Here is a 21,978-nt window from a genome sequence, read left to right on the forward strand (position 1 = left end):
GAAATGTTTGATGCTTTATGAAGTTTGTTTCTAATGATTCTGAATGCCTATAAAATGTGTAATTTGTGCACACATTTAAAAATATTCAAACATCCAAATTTCAGCACTTGCTTTATTTTGGCAATACATAAAACAATGCTCCTGATGCTGCATACAAACCCAAAAAGTTAGAAAATTTATAACATGACCCTTTTAAGTTGGTAACGACACACTTTCCCAGAAAAAAAGGTACATAGTCCCTCCCCCCCCGAAAAAAAAAATCATCACATGCTAAGAAAATTCTTATTGACAACACATACTCAGACTGACTGCAAAAATAGTTGAAGTTTTTTTTTCCTGTAACGTGCTGACAAAGTCTGGTGGAGGGACTGGCTGACATTTTAAGCATATTTGGTGTTGATTTACCCCCAGATCTTTCAAAGCTAAGTTTCACTGTTTGATGGAACTTTCCTAGACATCCCACCCATTCCTCTACTACCTTTTTTTTTTTTTTTTTTGAGCCCATACTTCCAGGAAAATAATTTTCTATCCTGCCCAAAATTTGTTACATTACTAATATAAAAAAAATTGACCAAAATTACCGATGACAAAACAATTAATACTTAAATATCTTTAAAACAGATCACAGTCAAACATGCAAAAGGAAACAAATTTGTCTCTCATTCATTTGTAGAATGCTCTGGAGACTTGCAGCTGAAAACTTGCCTCATGTACTTTCTTAATGCCTGTTGTGATAAAAATATAAACTGACAGCAGGATACCATTAGTGCTCCCAAATAGCTTGTGCAACTTGCAAATATAATTAAAAACCTGTGCTAACAATCTTTAAGAAATGCAGATGGCTGCCATGAAAAAGAACCACCTGTTCCAATGCCTGGTTAAGTACACAAATAATACATCACAGAACATGAAGCAGTCATAACATGTGCAGAAGCATCTGTATATATTACACAACTCATAAACATGAAACAGACAACAAGCGCTTCTGGTGGTGGGAGAAATAAATAGCCAAGTGGTTAGAACACTGATATCTGAACCCAGAGGCAGACACTATGAGTGCAGCAGAATTCCTTGTTAACCCAGCTGTCAGGAATTGCTATCAGAGTTCACAGAGGATTGGGGGTAGGTATGGTAGTGAGGGAGACAGCATGAGCATTGTCCTCACCAAAATATGATCCCAAGAAAAGGGTAGTCTTTAACACAATACATCACTCCTTGATGACCGAAAAAGACCTGGGAATGAACATTTCTAATCTGGTGGTGGGAAAGGGCAATTATTTATTAGGCATTAAAAGCAAAGGAGGGCTGCTATACAAATTGCTGATGGGTTCAGATGGAAAAGGAAACATTTTGCATTGGGGAAATGCCACCAAAAGCGCTCATAAATAGCCTTTCTGTATTTTACTGCATTAGTGTAAATTGATTGACAGAAAAATTTGTTGCGGAACTTCAGTAAACTCTCTGAAGCCAAGCTAATTCCCTATGGCCAACCTTTTCCATACCCAAATTCCTCAAAGACTAACATGTGGGCCTACACATATGAAATATATAAAAATTAATATAATTAAATGGAAAAGGTAATTTTACAACATATGCTCAATAAAATTACCTTTTCCATTTAATTTCACATTAACCTTGGTGAAAAATGCCTGGTTTCAAATAATTTAACAATAAGATCACCATGCAACTACTAATTTTTAAACAGTAAAATGAAAGCAAAGACTTCTTTTTCAAAAAGCATGGTTTGATAATATTTTTAAAGAAATTTTTAAAAATGAAAATTGCTGCTGTTTGATTGTATCATTAGAATCACATACCCTGAATAGTCAAATAAAAATGCCCTGTGAACTCTGTTGTTCATGTTTCATTATATCTTAAGAACTTTATCCACATCCCTGTCAGAAGCATTCAACAAACACAGTAACTGCTGGTGCCATTTTGTCTTACTGTAAATGAATTACTTACTGTAAATGAATTTCTGGCAAGAGGTGAACCCTGACGAAGTATACATTAGACAAGTACAAGATTTTACAAACTGAACTCTACAGGCAGGCAATAGATCTCGTCCAAAAACTTGCACATTTCACATTGCAGTACATGTAACTAATATCTGCACTTCTTGGTCCCTAAGTAAACTGAAGAAGGATCAACAATGCTGTGAAATGGCTGATTTTAAAATAAAAACACCAAATAACAAGCCCAAACTGTAACTTAATGAACACTTCATACAAAAAAAGAAAAAAAAAGGGGTGACAGGAATTTAAGCTATCAACACTTGCTACATAACAAACAATGTGAACCACGTCAGCAAAAATATGCGAGAATAACAATGAACTTACTACGATGTCTTTCTTCTCACTTAAAGATTTGTGCAGATCTTTCATATTAACCTTCAAAACTCCATGTTCCCTAATACCAGGATATAGTTCTAAAAATCTGAACTCACCAAAACCTGAGCTGTCCGAGTACATTTATAAAGTCAAGTGTTTCTATTTTGAGGATCATATGCAGGCTTATAATTCCAAAATACAATTAAAACTATTTCAGGATTCTACATTTGAAATATTTTTATATAATACCTTTACCAATGGAACATAATTTTTTAGTAATTTTTTTGATGGAGAAAATTGACAATGACATTAAAGAAAATCATAACATTTACCAATTAAACACAATTTCTATGAATATCTGCTCTAGAGCAAAATGAACACTACATTAAAAAAAATCATAGTGTGTGTAAAAAAATAATTAGTGAAAAGTTAATGATGCATTTGCATAAAACATATTCATGCACATGTATGAAAACCATTACTTCAGTAATGATTCAAACAAAAGATGAGAGAATATTCAAGATATATGGAGTTACATTCAATAGATTATTTCTCACTCATTCAAAAACCAAGAACATTTTCCAGCACCATAGGGTAAAACATTAGAAACAGCATTAGTACCCTGTGGTAATGAAACATCTAACAATGTTATCCTTTTTGTTTCTTCTTAAAGTACATGACCGATTTACAAGCATCAAATGATTAGAAGACATAAAACTATCAGTGCTGAACAGACAGCAGTCTTGCTAAGTCATGATGATCAAAACTGCTCTGGTCATCAATATATCGCCAAAACAAAAGCAACACAGATTCATGATTTTTTTCAATGTTCACCATCCACATACAGAGCGTGCTTAATCATAGTGAGAGCAAACTCAACAAATTAGCACCATTCTTCTTATTTAAGAAAAGATTGATTACATGACAGTAAAGTGTACTCTGGCCCTTTCATCTTGTTTCTAGTTTTGAAATGGATGGAACAAAATCAGTGAGTTCTGGACAGTCAAATGACGAAAGAAACCATTGGTCATGCTGATAATTTAATACTTAATGTTACTTTTTTTTCGTAGTGTTGTGTATATGTACTTCAGAATGCTTGCTAAAGAAAAAAATGCAGCATGGTCTGCAATTTTTAGGTACTACTTGATCTGCAGGTGTTCTTTATCTTCACCTTCTGTATGTCCTTTTTTGCTTTTACTCTTTCTTTGCAAAATATTTCATATAAAAGGAGTAAAAGAATATTTGTTATGGGTACATATCCTACCAGATAGTCAAATAATGTCAAAATTATTATTTGTATCTGATAAGTAAATAAATTCCAAATCCCGGAAAGCTGCAATAGTTTTTTTAAGTAAAATCATCATGTTTATAGATATTAAGAATTACTGGCAGCTGGGGTGCGAACAACCCTAGTGATGTCCCGTGACAGTCTCTTTCCGATGACCTCGACATAAAAGCCGATGTCCAGCAAAGCACTGTGATCAAGGATGAGCCGACCATCAAAGACAAAGGCTGGTTTGAGCATTTTCCTGTAGATGTCCTTGTAGTCTAGATTCTACAAATGTAACAAGAAGGCATTTTATATGGACTATAAAACATTGAAAATTTGTGGTACTTTACAATGTGACAAGAATATATTTTATATGAAGAAGACATATTCAAAATATGTGGATACTTCAGATAATACCTTCTCCTCCTTGTCAATCTCATGACTAAGCTCTGACAGGATTTTAAATACGAAGATGATACTGAATGTTGTTTCCCAATCATTACCCCAAACACCCACCAAGCATGTGAATGAATCAGCACTTCAATACATCTTGTGTACAAGTTTTTTTGACAAAATATCATCTTTTTTAGTTTACAGCTTACAGCAGAAATGCAAAACCAGCTTCAGAAAGTGATAAAATCATTGACAATGGTTTCTAGCAAACTTATTTCATAATAAAAAAAATTAAATCTGAAAATTTTTTGAGTTTTTCAACCAAACCAGTTTACCAGTTCGTTCTCTATCCCATTTTTGATTCACCCTATTACCAAAAGTAAAATACAAACAAAAACAGGACTTATGAACTCAAGAAACATGGGTTTTCGGTTATCATAAACTTACTGCAAATTCATCCCACTCCGTGCAGATGACCAAAGCATGGCTACCAGCAGCAGCAGAGTAGGCATCGGGGCAAATAGTCACCAGTTCTGGTACTATTACAATATTAATTAAAAAACGAAGTTAGTACATCTCATTTTCTCTCTCCCACCATCTATGCCAGGGGCAGGCAAATGTTTCTTTCTGCGGGCTTTTCTCAAAATTCTAAGTTATGCAGTAGGCTGGTAAAATACCCAAATCCTAAGCCTACACAACAAACCTAGTGATAATGGAATGGAAAACAAATGAGTATATAATGGCAATCACTTACCAAACTTATTGTGTAAAGTGAAGCTGTTTGAATTTGCTCACAATAAAACTTTAAAAGTTTTTGAAGGCAGCTGCCGCCAATGCTAATGACTCCATTAGACATGCCAGCCTGTGTTATTTGTCTGTGTAAGAGTGCTACGGACTGCCGATTTCTAACGCTTTTGTACTCAGTAAATTTAATTTCAATCAAATTAATCTAGGCTAAATAAAAAAAAATGAAAACAAGTGAACTTCACATTTTGGCAGATTGGCTGGTCCAAAGACAACCGCAGGCCATAGTTTGCCCACCCCTGATCTATGCACACACATGCACCTGCATTCATAAGCACTCACTCTCCATATGAAATCTGGTAGTCAAAAGTTGCACTTTTTCTTCATTTACAGCTATTTGAGTTGAATGTTGTTAAATGTATAACTTTTATGGCCCAAATAAAAGGAATAAAAATCCATTTAAATTTCATACTTATAATATTATAAAGCTGAGAGATGGTATATAGAGGATCTAGATAATTTCAATACCTCTTTCTGGGAAGTCAATGATATCTGGTCGTGTGAGGTCTCTGTCATCAAAAAGGAAGACAGATTTGTAACAATGTTTAATACAACAGCAATAATATATGATTGTGCATGATCTTTGTGTTTGTGTATGCATGGATGTATGTGTAAGTGTTATACTACAATACACAAAAATGTAAACTAAGTAAAAATCTTTGAACTTTACAGAAAGCACCACTACTAAAAAGCTAAATCATGGTTGAGAATAACAAAAACTAGATTTCCAGAGGAGGGAATACAACTTGAGACTAATCTTCATCCTTAATTTGTTACCTTTCCTACCATCACACAGCTTTGAGGGGATCTGACAAAAGAAGGGCTCTGTCAACTGCTTTGTCTCATATACAACACACACACACACAAAATGAACAAATGCTGGCTATGCAATCAAGCCACAGAAAATGACTACAATTTACTTCATGATTTGCTCCTTCTTGACCTTGGGGTCGTAGATATTGATGTGTGCACCTTCCTCCAACAGATACTTGCATATATAGATGGCAGATGACTCCCTGTTCAAAATCATTGAAGCGTAACATTTTTCATATGAATAAAATTTTAACACATATCCCTCACTCTTTCTATTAATCTATACCTTCAAGCTTTTTGGTTTACTTTTTACCAAAGAGATCAACAAAATTTATGACAACCTTACCACCTCATCACTCTTTTTCATTGTCTAATTCTAAAGCAGACAAACCTTGTGTCCCCAGTGTCTTTTTTGAAGGCAAAACCCAAGATGGCGATGGTTTTGCTGGTGACTGTGTTGAAGAGTTTCTGTATAATTTTGTTGCTGAAACGCCGGCGCTGGTAATTATTAAAATCCACAACCTGTTACAGGAAGAGAGTAGTATTATCGCTTGTCATTATTAAGCAACAAAGCAACCTTATGGCACTTACAAATCTCACTGATTATTTTATCTGTAATGCCAAATTCAACTAATATTCTGGGAAAAGTATAAAAGACACTTCTGCTGCAATTTATATGGCTACCAAAACAACTAACCCTCATCTGAAAAAAATGAGGAATTGATTTTGTCTCCATATAATAAACTAAAATCCTCTGAAACAAATCATGAGAAGCAAAGATTTAGTGTGATTGGACCAACTGTGCACAAGCTTAAGAAATTCAGGCAGAAAAGACCTGTTATGTAGGTTCTGTTTGAAGTGGCTGAAGTGTTAACTTAAGCAGCAGCTTGATTGAGTTTGCAGGCATAAATCAAACTATAGGTCTTGGTAGTAGGACATTAAGGGCAGAGAGTACTTATACACATGAACCCAACCTGTTGCCAGTATGTTGCTACCTCTGGGAGGTTGAGACATTCAGAAAGGTAAACAAGGTTCAGAACATCTTTCTGAAACAGCTGCCACCAAAACCTATATTAAAAAAAAAGCATTCACTGATGTGGAGTCAATAATCATAAGATTTTTTCATGCCTCCTAGAAAAGTATGGGCCTGGCTATCTACTACCATTTTAGGGTAGACTAACATTCTATAAGAGAATTCCTACTTATTGTTTACTTGTGTGACTGCTTAATTGTCTATTAAAAAATTTGTGTTAACATGTTTTTGAAGTTCTTCTGTAAATTTCACTCATATGAGGTAGTGATTCTTACCAGAATATGAAACTAAGCTGATCTGTCCAGTGAAGCATAGAGACAAAAATGTCCATTTATGTTTGACAAGTAGCAGAATTGATGCATCACATTGTTGTCACCCTATAAAACTGGCCTTTAAGATTCATAGGATTACACACTTTTTTTCAACTAAAGTAAGACTGACCTATGCTGGCTTTGAGAAATTTTGGGCCGATTCTTGTGTCTGTGCCTATGGCATGGGCTACCTCTGACACATCCGCTCCTGTGGCTTCACATAAGGCAGACATGGCATTGATGCTTGAAATTCGCTGAGCCAAAAATGCATTGGCTGCCTGCGGCCAACAATTAATAAATAAATAATTTTTTTAAAATCTGAAATGCAATGCTGAACAATAAGCATCCCCCTTTCAAGTCCACCTCTGAGAGTTATTATCTTGCATCATTTATTTCATTAGAGAATGTCGCAGAAAAGCCAAAAATATTACCAACTACCAACGTTTATTCAGGTAATTTATGTTACACCTTTAAAAAAATAAAACAAAAAAAAACAAAACAAAATACAAATACAAGAAGATCCACACCAATTTGGACAACTCAGAGGACCATGTGTTCATAGTAATGATCCGCTCCCTGGGCACCCAGTGTTCATAAATCCAGCAGAGTGCATTGACAGCATCAAAGCCTTCAGGTGTTTGCTCTCCACCAATCAAAACACGATCTGGGTTGAAAAGGTCATTGATGGCTGTTCCTTCTGCCAAGAATTCTGGGTTGGACAAAATCTGCACACAAAAAATATTAAGAGCTTAAAAAAAAAAAAAAAAAACCCCCAAACCAAACAAATATGGTAGACTTCAACAGCATTTAATTTTTTAAAATGCGGAAGCTGCTCTTAACAAAATATCTAACTGACCATGGCTGTGACTTTGTGCCAAAATGCCTAATATTTTACACCTACTTGCAAGTTCGCATCTTCTGAGAATCAACCCCTTCACACACGCTCCACAAAATTCTATCCTCAACCATTCAAAGCTGGCTGCACTGTTCAAACCATAATCAATGGTAATTAGTCTTAATCATAACCATTCAAAGATACAATTGTCTTCTGCCAGATACCTGATATTTGACACCTGGCTTCACGTTGGCCTTAAGGATGCTGGATATACTCTCTGCAGCCTTGACTGGTACAGTGCTTTTTTCCACCACAATCTTGGAACTTTTGGCTATCTCGGCAATTCTTCGTGCGCAGGATTCAATGTATTTCAGATCGGCAGCACGCCCCTTATTTGAATGAAACAAAATCTTTCTCATTAAATTATTCTTGTATTTCTTTTATTTCATTTTATAAAGACAAAATGATCATATTTTATAATGGGCCCTGGAGTGGCAGGAAAAGTTAAAAAAAAATTTCTATTCTAATGGGATGCCCAACATGTATATGTGATCATTAGGAGTTACAGAAGTATAGTAAAATCCTTAACCATACAACTTCTCCTAAAAACAAAATGTGTTTGATCCTTTGTTAGATGGTCACATCATGCAGCCACTTTTCCTTAGCATCCTAAATGTAACAATTAAGAGATGAAACAAAAGTTAGAAGACTAAAGGAGAAAAGCTACAGCTCATACCTTGCCTAACCCATAATTCTTAGTTGGTGTGTTGACACAGATAAAGATGAGTTCTGCTTCAACAATGGCCTTGTCAATGTCTGTTGAGAAGAAAAGATTTCGACCTCGACACGACTTTACAACTTGGTCAAGGCTGGGCTGTGGAATTTAATCAGAGTAGATTAGAGCAGCAGGAAAATGGAAACCATGGTTTTTAATAAACCAATTAATTTCAATAAAATAAAAATTAAATCAGATAATGGCAATGAAAAAGGTGTGCAAAGGGAGAGATTGTGGAAGGGCCTCAGAAAAAGAAACTTCTCACACTGTATTTAAAGTTGACAGACTACCTTTTAAACTTGTATGTACGTTAACAGTTTGTCAGCAAACAGAGCAGTGGGTGGAATGGATTTAAATAAAGCCATCAAAGACAATGCAAAAAAATTTTTTTCCCCAGGGGCACTGCCATCTGGGACTGAACATATGCTGTAATGATAATGATAGATTGACAATCAGCAGACACCAGAGGCTTCAAAGAACCAAGTGATTGGCAGGTGCGGTACTGCATGGACAGAATGGAAGTTGACCACAAAAATGTAGACAAATTGACTAGGAAGGAGAGTTTGGGGAGCCGATTGTAAATCTGAAATGATTAAGAAGTTCTACTCTAAAGAATGGACATGCTACAAGGCTAGAAAGATGGCATAAAGTTCCTATGACACCAGGTGTACTGAAAATAGCAGTTTAAAGCTGGCAGGACAAAGTTGCTGCTTCTGCAACAGGACCATCATCTGGGATTTTTCCCCTGAAGAAAAAGGAGAAAATGTTATTGATGTCACTTTTTTAAAAGCAAACTTCAGGAATAAGAATATTCCAAGAAAGGTCAGTCAGGACTGAGATCTACTCTGACAGCCTATAAATAGGGATTATCCAAAGAGAAAAAGGGTTTTGTTCCTTAGCACACAAGGAAGCATGAGAAAAAAGCCCAGCATGATAGCTTTTAAGCAATATAAGAAAGCATGAGTTTCTGGTGAAAAGAAAGGAGGGAGGGGGTAAAGAAAGGTTCATCAGCATCCCAGCATGCACTCTGTAAAGGAGTGGTGAGGAAGGCACCCATGCAGATTCTTTTATTCCTTTTCACCCCAGAGGAGACTAGGGCCGCAACTACAACCTATTTAGACACAGGCCTCCTAATGAAAGATAATAACAAGAAGTTTGAGGTCAATGGATGTCACAGAGGGTGACATGAGTCTAACAGTCAGCACAGCCATGGTAGCTAAGCCCACCTGTTGAATGACTAATCAAGATTCTTTTTTCAGATAGTGGAACTAGAAGGGGGAAGACTGTCCCTTGCCAACATTTCACTTCCTAGAGTGACAAGGCAAGTGCCAAGACACTACTGTGGGGGGGTGAATGTTGGTCTTCCTAGAGAGGTGTGGCATTTGTGCATCTGGTTTTTTTTTGAATGTTGACTTTTTGATGTAATTTATTTAAAGATATGGATATGTATGAGTAATTTGTTTTATTCTCTTTTGTAACTGTTATAGGTGCAACTTTTTATTGGTATTCAGAAGTATTTGGCCCATGAAAGTTGAGGTCGCTTGTCCCCAAGAGGCAGCGCCAGTTTTTTTGCCCCAAGAGGCAGCATTTGATTTCATAAGGTTAGGTCACCCGACCCCACCGTCATTTAGTGCATTAGGTCTGTCCTCAAGTGGAGATGTCAATACTCAGTTGTGTTTTATTTTGTCTCCATGTTTCAAGATAACTTGTGACAGTGTGTGTGTAAGAGATATATTTGGATTATGGAACATTAGTCTCTAATGACTGTTGTACGTGAGTGTCTGTGACAATGGAACAACAGTGAAGATCAGACCAGGGCAGGATGCAGACAAAGCAAGACTATGTGATCCCCCACTAGAAGCTGACATGGCCAACTACTCAAAGAACATCCAGGGCTTTTGAGTATGAAGGATGCAAAGACTTTATGCAACGAAAAAAAGAGAGACAAAAGTGAGACTACATGACTGATTGTCATACAAAATAGCAACATCCCAAAATCTGGCTGAACAGCCCTTCTCTCTCTTCTTGAGATAAAGGTGTACAAAAAAGATAAGCATCTACATACAAACACAATCTCTCTCTTGTGTGCACACAAACACATATGCTGCATGCATGAATAACAACTTGCCCTGCTAGCTCTTCTCTTACAACCTAATAAATAATCTACACTCCAAATCATGCCCAAAGCACTCCCGCTAAAGCTGAGAACCAATCTAGCACTAGTACAAAGAAAGGTTAGTATCTGGAACGCAACCTTCCACTGGCTGATCAATCTGAAAAGCAAAGTACTGCCCTCATCAACTTTCATGCTGTTGCAGTAAAAAGGAGGAATCTGCTGTAATCACCTTCTACATCTTTATTCCCTTTGTTTTAACCATGCCCACCCTTTCAGGCATTACAGATAAAATCTAAATGGCTGGCAGTTGTTCAAATCAATGAACTCTGTTACTGGGACACATCCTTTCACTCTTGTTTTAACATTTAGAAAGGATTTTTAAAATTATATATATATATTTTTTTAAATACAATATTTTGGTTCATCTAGAAAGATCTGCATCATGTGCAAAGTTTAACAAACAATCACAGACAGCTTAGTAGGGATTTCTGGTTGCAGAAAAAAGATACAAATTTAGAACTTAAGCCTTGTTTCACAGGAAGACCCGAAGCCTGCCACTTTAGTATTAAACAAGATGAACAGTTTTTAGTATTAAATGCAACTAAACAAAGAAAATGAACAGTTTTTAGTATTAAAGATTTATGATAAAGCAAGAAAGTGAACAGTTTTTTAGTACTAAATACAAATAAGGCAAGAAAGTGGATAGTTATTTGAGAATGATATTATGGTAACATTAAAATCAGCTAGCAAAAAAGTATTCAAAAAAATAAAGAAGACAATGAATATATAAGAAGAAATACAACTATCTCAAATGGAATGCATCAAGTGTTCCATCTGTTAGGTAAAACAGAGGATTTCATAACAATCACTGTACACAAGGGAATCCATTTAAGACATTTATGCCACATTGCTATGCTAGAATATTCAGCCAGTCAACCAGTGCTACCATTAAAAAGAAAGACAATGAAATGCTGCAATCTACTTAAGAATGATCATGTTTGTAAGAAGTGAAAAATTATGTTTACAGTTAAGCCAAAGATAGAGATTACCCATATTTCATATTTCAGCTCTCAGGTGATTGGTTAGTTGTTGGTTTAATCATCATAGTAGGATCTTGGTGAGAAACAGCCTGATAAACTATAAAGTTTGAGCTCTCCTTCAGCAAATGCTGCTTACCTCAAAGATGGGCAACTCATCCGAATTCCATTCTGCAATGCGTTGGTGGCTCATGTCCACAACTGTCACTTGTACTTCTGGGCATTTGTAGGCAATAACAGAGCAGGTGGGCCCCCCCACGTAGCCTGCCCCTATACAGCAGATCTTCCTCAGAGTCATCCCCCACACGCTGCAGCAAAAGAGAGCTATAATAACATTAAGGATGTCTTAAAAGACACTGACAACAAATATTTAATTCTATTTAATATACCAGATCGACTCACCATTTGGTACTATACTTCCAGATAGTTCAGTGAACTGGCAGTCAAATATAAAAGAGACCAACACCTTAGTGTGTAGATCAGGAAAAGGTATTTGACCATATTGGTGCAACAAAATTCTGGAACATTCCGTAAAATTATGGTGACAAGGAAAAGCTGTTACACAACATCAGAACCATGAACACAAACAGCAGACGTGCAGTGAGAACTCTCATAGAATGGTTTGAAATAACAAAGAGTGAAGCAGGGCTATATGCTATCACAACTGCTTTACATCATCTACATGGATAGAAACCCAACCTAGATATGCAGAATAATCTGCTCTTTGCCAATGACCAGAAGCTGAAAGAGCTTGTGTACAGTCTAAGCAAGGTACGTGAGTCCTGACAAGTGAATCAGCACAGAAGAGAAAAGACAGTCATGACAGTAGAACACCAGACACTATGGACATCAACAAAGATGGCATGTCACTTAGATTAAAAAATAGTCAAGAGTTCAAGCATCCCAACAGCATTTTCACACAGAATGACAGACAGAAATAAAGAGCTGAATTAAAAAAAAAGCCAGCTACCAGTCGTTCCCACTCATTAGACACCGCACTATCTCACTGGAGACTAAAGAAGGGTAATCAACACAGTCTTCCTACCTTCCCTGTCCCTGAAAGATTTGAACTTCGACAAAAGCCCAGGAAAGAAAAATAAGCTAAGAAGACTAGGTACTTGATCAAATTTTTTTTAAATCCGAGATAGTAGAGGTCACAGCAGTCCACCAGAAGCAAAGAGTCAAATCGTTTGGACACTTTACCAGGATGCTAGCTGAAAGCCTATGCTTGAAGATGCTCTGGTAAAAGAACAAGCCTGCAGATGCTGGATCAAGGGTGTAACAGAGAGCCTCTCATCACATCACCTTTCTATTACTAAGCCATTTCTCCATGAACCCAAAGGTATAAATGAATGATGATGATCCAGAAAATATAACAAAATAAGAAATACTTCCATATCGCACTTTGAAAACTAAGGTCCTAAGATCACCTGAAACAAAGTTAAACACTGGATACAAAGATGCTTATAAATACTGAAAATATCTAAAATAAACAGTGACATCAATGGAGGATCACAGTAAAATAAAGACCTATATGTTCCTATTACAATACTCCAAGTGTTTTCTTGCAGAAATACATTACGTTTACAGCATCAAAAGGGAAAAGTCTTAATCAGATTTATAAATGTAATTCCTACTTCCATCAGCTACACAATAAAAAAAAAAATTAAGTGAGAGGGCATGAGGACAGAGAATATAATTGAATATTATATGGAAAAGCACACAAATATTTGTATAACAAAGTCAAAACTACTGAAACCATTAAAAGACTACCTTGGAATACTTCTTAACATGTGCATAAAATTCTCCTTCTCTGGGCCACTGGGCATTGTAGGCATTTAGAGGAACCCTTGACTTGCTGGAGTTTGCACTGAACAGGGTAGAAATGATAGAAAGACTCTCTGCATTTATATAGGTAAAGAAGATCAATATAGGAACCAGCTGGGTGTTCTTTACTCCGCCCACCAAACACCTATATACACTTGCAAGAAACCCAGACTAGATTATATATATATACACGAGAGGTGTCTCCATAAAAGAGACTGTACATATCGATAACAGCAAAGTTAATGAGAGTTTTATGAACAAGGGAAGGAAGGGGAAAAAAAAAAAAAGATAGTGCGTGTGTGTGTGTGTGCATGCAGTGAGGGGACCATAAATAATGAATAATCTCTGCTTGGTTCAAATATTTCAGATATTCATTAGTAAAGTTATCAGTGGGTAAAACACGTCCCATAATGTGTAAAGAATGTCAACGAAATTGTTTTATATCTCATTAACAATCACTCAAGAACTGATAATCTTGACACCTGAAAACACAGCTGCAATTCCTTCTCACTTATGCAACAGGCAACTGTACTGAAATATGTCACTGTACTGAGATATACCACAGACTAAAACAGTTCTTATACTGGACATGAAAGTGCAATCAGTAACCTTAGAACATCATATATCCCTGAAAATCTTCTAAGACTTGGTCTTATAATATGCTAATGACAGATCTATGTGAAATTAGAAAAAACTAGTGCTTATCAACACACCCAAGCTGGATAGCTACGGCACATCTCTGTTGAGGAAAAAGATCAGCCAATGCTTTTTGAATATGAGACATGAAAAGTACAATAAACGAAAAAAGTGCTGAACACCTTAGAGCAAAAAGATATGTGACAAAGTGTAAAAGCTAACACTGATATCCTTGTTATTACAAGCTACGCTAGCTGAGAATGCATGATATAGCTATGGATAGTTCAGGCATGAATACTGTAATAAATCAAGAAGAAGAGGAAAGAAATAAGAGAATACACTTAAAGTTTACTGCTGAAAAATATTGGCATCCTTCAACAATGTTCAAATTAGATGATTTTCTTACTGTTTACTAAAATGACAGGAATCTGCTACAAAATAAAAAGAAAAATAAAAGGTTTAAAAAGTTAATTGCTTGTAAAGGCAAAAAGAATTCTGAAGATATCTTGCAATGACTAAACAAAGAATCCCTCCTCCCTCCCTCTACACACAAAATACTAGTGTAGCGATGGAATATTTTTTAATATGATAATCTACCTTACAACATCCTAAACCCAGATTAAGTTATTCAATAGTATTAGTGAACTCATTCAATACAGATGAATCGATGGAACTGAGCTGTAGCTTTGAAGATGTTTGCATCTGCAGATGCAACTGTATATAAAGAGTTCAGAAAGGCAACTGTACTGTTAGGTCTGCACAGAACAACGACCCTTGTAGATCCATGACTAAATGCACCATTGCTAAAAAAACTGAGGATCATTATGCAATCTGCATCCATTCATTATGCTGGCTACCTGATGTTCTTCTAGGTCAGTATATGGTTAGTCAATGTATGCATTTGTTGGCATGCTCTTAAATATGCTAGAGATTTGTTCACCAAGTCACTGTGGATAAAAAAAATTAAAACATTTAGCATCTAAAAGTGGGGAATAATTTGTTCTTACTAGCAGGAAAGTACCCTGAACCAAGAATGCAAACACATAATTCACTCTAATGTATAACTTCCTCTCTGACACCCAAGGGTCATTCTGCTTTGTATTCCCTCTACCCTGCATTATGCCAAATGCAAACTCCCACTTCCAACTTTAATTTACTGCTTATTGAAGTAATGAAACATTGTAATGAGGGTTTAACTTGCCCATGGACAGGTAATAGTGCACTCATAAACCACAGTCCAGCACTACAGAAGGTCTTGCTATGTGTGGACATGTGTGTGTGTGTGAGGAGTGGGGGTGCACTAAGAGCAATTCAGTATTACAAGCAGAGCAAATTTTTACAACTTTATTAACCCACAAGGGCAGTTCCAGATAGGGCACATACTAGCAATATATAGAGATACATGCATATACATGCTGAAATAATTTCTCCCTCACACACACAATAAATATATATTAATGCACACATACATTCCCAGCAACAGTAGTATGTCAGCGACCTTTGGTCACCTCAGGCTAGAACAAGGTCACAGCCAGTAAAGTTGATCAAGTAAATGGCACATGGAATTAATGAATTGCTGAATACAGGCATCGCATACCCATAGCTAGACTGCAAGAGTGAAAACTCACATGCCAATATAGAATAAGAATAATAAGAGAGCGTGGGGGATGCTTTCATAAGGATTTGCTGATGACAGGGAGAGGCTGTGGAACCAAGAGATGAAAGACAAAGTGATGGGACTTTCATTTGTAACTAGTGGTGGGGATTGTGGACTGACGACAACAGTCCAACACTCAAACCAAAAAGGCAGGAACCGTCAGCAGGTGCGCAACCCTTTAATGCACGGGCTACAACAATGGCCAAGGCTGCGTTGCTTGTCCGTGACGCCTTTTTCTAAACCGCTGTCGTCTGCTCTCTTTTTTTTTTTCGTCACCTTATTTTGACGTCACATCACCTTATGTCATTTGCTCAAGGGTTAGATTTGAGATCTGCGTATCGGCAGTGTCAATCAAACTTTAATTGCCTTTCTCCAGCTACTGCATAAATGACATCCGGCCCTCTACATCCCCGCCGACTCTTTCTCTAACAGTGTCCTCGCTGATGAGCTTTAGCTAGCAATACTAGGGCTGATATACAAGCACACACTGGCACTTCTGGCACCACAGGCACTGTCATATCTGCCACCACACACACTGGCACTTTTGGTATCACTATAGTTCCGGCTTGATGGGGTGGAAGAGTACCATACCAAAACGGAGTTTCTTCGTCCCTGTCGTAGTCCTGACAAGTTCTGTGTCTCCGGCAGTTGAATGTCCTCTAACTGCAGAGACGGCTTCGCTGCTTTCATGTCGCTTCTATTGAGGGTAAGTGCAGGTCCTCAACAAGGGGCCTGACTGTGTAGACAGCACTGTCATCCCCTAATGGCCGGTTGGTGATATTACAGGTACCCCGGCCGCTCCGTCCATGGAATCTGTCCCGTTGCAGTTCTCCTTGGCACTGCCGTCGCTGTGGTTGCCGCTGTTGTAGTTGCAACACCGGCTTGCTTTGAAACTTTTTCCTTGAAATCAGCCGGCGATCACTGCCCCGGCAGTTCACTCCTCCGATACCACAGACGAACGTGGCCTCAACGCCCTTGTATGATGGTCTGGCTTCAAATTCTACCAATTCATGTTTAGGCCTAGGCTGCGAAAGCCTGCCTTGTGAATAACTGAATGATGGACAAAAACATCTTGGCCGCCATTATCAGGTGTGATGAACCCCCATCCCTTTGCCACGTTAAACCACCTGCAGAAACCTCGCCTTCTGCCACCTCCACCATCGCTGTCTTGGGGAGGTTCTGATCGCTGGCCGCCCCGTTGTCTTGTCTGCTGTCGTCGCATATATTTCTGTTTGTGCTGACGATCAGCCTCGAAGGGGAAATCACTTTGTTGTGTCCTGTGATGCCTGGAGGCCGCCTCCATCTCCAACTGTGTGACTCGTGCAGTCAGACGATCTATCTCATCCACCCTGTCATTACACATCTCCTCTCTCTCTACACGTCTGGTCACCTTACTCTTGAGCTCCCAGCGCGCTTCTCCAATAACAACACAAGGCAATTTAGTGTGATAAAGAAATTATTAATAATCGAGAGTAATCCAAACAATTTACAAAATTATACAATTCCAAATATGTCCGTTCTCTAGGTTACTTCTCTATCCCTAGTCCAGATATCGTGAGCCAACCAATTACTTTAACTAATACACACAGCACACTACACACACTATAGCACACACTCGCCATCTCTTCACGCAAGTCACTTGTCACGTGATGGCCCTCCGATGTTGATGACGTCCGAGAATCCGTTGTCGCATCCCCCGTCACGAGCGCAGTGACTCTGGCACCGCCGTGTGCCACCAACTGTCTCTTCCTCACCTCTTAGGCCGTAACAGCGGTCAGAGCTTGACCCCCGCCTAATGAGGACCAACGCTTATCCAGGTGGTATAAGCGGTGGTGGGACTTCTTGACCTTTTGTCCATCCGACTGTCCAGCACCGCCAAAGGCCGACTACTGTGTCGCCGCCGCAACGCCATTCCAACCACTAACTCGCCCCCACAGTTACCCATTCCACCTTACGGCCATCTGTTCACTAGCGCGTCCGCTCGACTCGTGGACGGAACAGAAGTGCGGCACCAACACTAGAGCCCTATTCCTAGTTATCACATAACAGCGATGGTGAGATATTTCTTCAAGCATATTGTTTAGCTCTACTGATTACAGCCCGTATCCATTTTTTATAGCAGCATATCCATAGCAGCCCATATCCATTTTTAACTCTGAATATGTAACAAAGTCTTCTCTAAGTTATTTTTAAATATCTTTGTCATCATTCCATGGATATGTAAGAATATTATAAAACTAATGTAGGATGCTATCAAACGTTGACACGTCATTACTTTCCTTCGGCTTTCACGTGTGCACCTTTAATAAATGGGCGACGCTGGGTGGCCCAGGTGATTCTGCTGTTAAATGGATACTTGACCCATCGGAGGGTTGAGGAAGAGAGGAATCCTTCAAGGAGGCTGGTGCTGGCAAAAAAAAAAAAAAGCTGGCCCCCAGATGGGCGGCCGCTACTCCCCAACAATGTAAAAGGTCATGGGATCACTTTTACTTCACACACGCACACAAAAGGAGTCACAGAAAAAAACTAAGGTGAACAGTAGAAAGGTCGAAAAATGGGGAAACTCCTGGGAGGTGCTAGACTGAAGTAAAATATATGAATGAGTGCTGCAGGGCATGGACGTTGCTGAATGAGGAAATGGAAGCGAGCGGGAAAAGCCGTCTGCAAAACATGTGCTGCTACACAGTAGAAACCTCGCTTCTGGAACAACCGACAGCTCGTCACCGAAAACAAATCGCTGGTGCAGCGTCGATGTTAAACCCATGTTTTGTGTCAGTAATGAACCTGCTGGATTCTCTCTACACCTAGTATAAAGCCTAAAAATAGCGTGCGCGTACACACGAACACACAAAACTCTTTCAAAAAAATAAGCCGAGCGCAAACATGTAATACGCTGAATAAACTGATGAACAAAAGCTTAGGCCACAGACACACATACATTCTGGCCTGGGTGTGACAACTTGGTTTAGGTCAACGGCAGCTTACTTTGAAAAAAGCACAGCATGCACCAGTATAGAGCTCCACTCCTACATTGACAATAAAAAAAAATTCTCTATTTAAATCTTCATATCGGGGACACCCGCTGATCTGGGTGCACCAGACGGGTGTGGGGAGAGAGGGATGAAGGCGACATCTGAGAACGGGCAGGTGGGTGTGGCGCTATGCACACAGCGTGGCAAACGGCTTTATAAAAAAAAAAAACTTGGGGGCAGAATAATAAGGCCACAACTAGCGAGGGAGTAATTAATCCTTATACACACCCACACAAGAGCCATGAAAGAAATATCTAAAAAGGGAACAGACCATTCCCCAAGTAGCAAGAAACAGTATACCGAAGGATAGTAAAGTCCTGTTTCTTTTCCACCCTAAGACGGTAAGACCACATACCATTTAAATGAAACAGAGTTGATAGAAATACATGCTTCTGATTTATGCCAAAGTATAAACAGCATAACTCCTGCTCCACAAACACTTTTACCCCTTCATGTCAAGTCTTCTTCCCCACCTTCAGGAGACGATCATCGAATAACGTATCGATCAAGTCATCGAGGAGAACACCTGAGAAATAATGAACTCAGCTCACGTGTCTGCTGGGTGCTATAAACTACAGAAAGTCGAACAAGTTGTAAATGCCACTAGTTTTTCTCTCTCTCCGAAAGAAACAAGCCATCCTTACCTGTCCATTTTCCCTTGTGACACAATATCCAGACTCTTCACGGCCTGCGGACGCCCTGACCTGTACCAGTATCTCTATAATCTCAAATCGCCAAACAGTTGTGAGCTGTCGTTACACGTACAGACCAAACAGCCCTGTAACAAAATGTTTGATCTTTTTCTTTTTGAAGTTTCCGCTTGAAGCTCCTTGTCGGGACTGACGCTTGCTGCTTATCACCCCGAGAAACAGAACCTATTCTGGGCCCTTTGCCTTTCGTATGTGCGCCCTATCGCCTGGTGAACTGTGTTAGCTGTTTTTGTAGGGCATCAAAGTGAAATCAAGGAGCAGACGGCGCGTACTGACACAGGAAGACGGCAAGAGGTTTGGCCTCCTTTTCTCCTGCGACCCTGGCGTTTTCTCAGGCACTCGTTCACGTCTGCGGTGCCCGACAACACGTGTACACGATTTCCCCTACATGTTTATTTCTCAGACCGCGCACCCTGTTTATCGGTCGACTGGTATTTCTACTGTTGTTGGCCCTTAGAAATATGTTTTTCTGATCGTTGCATATGTTATTTGTTTAAGAGCTTTGCGCCAACCCTTCGCCTCTCTGCGATTCATCATCGATGGCGGGATTGGGAGAGGAGATCCCCCTGATTACGATCCCACAGTAAAATATATTGTTTAAAATATTTTGATTTTCACCTCTCCTTTAAAGTCTGGTTCGAAGTGACAGTGACAGTGGTGATCACGATGCTGTAACCCGTGTTGTGTCACGAAGCAGATTGCTATCAAACGTTGACACGTCATTACTTTCCTTCGGCTTTCACGTGTTGCAGACGACCCGCGCTTGTATAGTCCTTACGATTCTCTCCCTTACTCCACCCCACCCCCCGACTCTTCCCCCAGCTTCAAGGGCTGTACATTTGAATTATTACCGCTGTTTGATGCTGTATTGAATGTACCCGCTACAGCAGCAGTTACCGTCTGCGTCAGTATCACTTCGGAAAAAGTTATGACTGTCCATGGTACTTGCTGTCAACGTGGCATTCTCAACAAGCAGAATGGCCAAATGCCCAGGCTGGAGTGTGCATTTTTCATGTTAGGTCCCCATACTTTAAAAAAAAAACAACAAAAAACAACTGGAGATCAAGACACTGTAGATGCACTCTCCTTCATTGCTTTTAAAAAAATATTTAAAATAAAAATTCATTATTCAATCATAACTATTCAACAGTCTCTCTCACACACGCACAGGATGTAGGAAACTGGAATACCTGCAGAAAACCATTCTGTAAACAAGTGACACATTTAGAGTGAGGTAAGTCCAAGCCAAGATGTGAACTGACACTCAATTCTCAATGACATGGTTCAGGTCCTTAGACCACTATGCCACCAACCACCCAAACCATTTTATCCATATGATTAGCATAACAGCATTCAAAAGTTTTGCTGTCTTACAATTCTGGTCAATTTTCTATTACTACCATTTTCACATGACAAAATACAAGCACACATCCAACACTGACAAGCAGTCCAAAGCATGAAGATTAGGTCACATAGTGAGAGCTTCATACAAGCTGTTACAGACATAAAGCTGATAAAATCCTGCTTTGGGTAGAAATATGTGCACTACTTTAAATCTTAAAACCAAATCAATATTACCATACATCTTACTGGTAAGAAAGCTGTGCAAAAATCTTTGGAAATAACCCCAAACATGGTGTGATTTTACAAGAACAAAAAATGTTGGCATTCTAAAAACAATATAATTTTTATCCCTTGCCTTGGATCATATTTATTCATTCAGACCAGCCACCATTCTACACCACTATCAATCCTCACTTTTATCTGATATTATTACTGGTTCATAGCTGTTTAATGAACTTTCAAAAAGGAATGAATGCATAAGCACTGAAACAGGAAATACAAGTTTTCCAAGTGATAACTATTTGTGAGATGTTGAATAAATTAATCAGAACTTAATATTCAACAGATAAGAACTACCTCATCACAAAATCAAAAATTATAGGTAAGTATTTTGTCAGTTTTGCTATTTGAAATGCTTTTCTCAAATGATCTCAGCAACACCAAAAACCAAAAAACCCAACAAACTAATTTTTTGTTAAATCCCTGTAGACTGGTTCCAATGAGATAACCATTGTGTTAAACTATAAACCCAAGTCCTACTTTCCACAAGGCTGCAGCTAAAGAGGTAAAGCTAGCAAAGAGGTTTTGTGTGGCTGAAAAGAGTACAGCCCCTTTAGGCATAAAGACCAGTCTAGGGCTTGGTTCAAGACAACAACCAGACTGAGGTCCAGCTACCTCAGTCTACAGCTACAGCGTCTACTGTCCAGCTTTAGAATAAGATGAGAAACACTGATGCCATACTCAAGACAATGAGTAAATCAAAGATAACATGCATAAAAACAAATATGGCTCAAGCATAAGTATATAATGCATGATTTAAATTTTGTAGCAAAAGA

The 21,978-nt window shown here is 38.5% G+C and overlaps 1 protein-coding gene across 1 annotated transcript; it reads right to left on the reverse strand.

The window, feature by feature from the left end:
- Positions 1–94: 94 nt before the first annotated feature.
- LOC112559054 (UDP-glucose 6-dehydrogenase-like) lies at positions 95–20,098 on the reverse strand. Its single transcript, XM_025229924.1, is given in 13 exon segments — positions 95–3,885; positions 4,441–4,532; positions 5,266–5,306; positions 5,718–5,813; positions 6,002–6,132; positions 6,585–6,658; positions 6,661–6,678; positions 7,085–7,232; positions 7,482–7,679; positions 8,014–8,178; positions 8,526–8,663; positions 11,857–12,025; positions 19,514–20,098. Coding segments are annotated over 13 exon segments (1,458 nt in total). The 5' UTR covers positions 19,522–20,098; the 3' UTR covers positions 95–3,705.
- Positions 20,099–21,978: the final 1,880 nt, after the last annotated feature.

This window comes from Pomacea canaliculata, linkage group LG3, assembly GCF_003073045.1.
Source record: "Pomacea canaliculata isolate SZHN2017 linkage group LG3, ASM307304v1, whole genome shotgun sequence".
NCBI classification, from domain to species: Eukaryota; Metazoa; Mollusca; class Gastropoda; order Architaenioglossa; family Ampullariidae; genus Pomacea; species Pomacea canaliculata.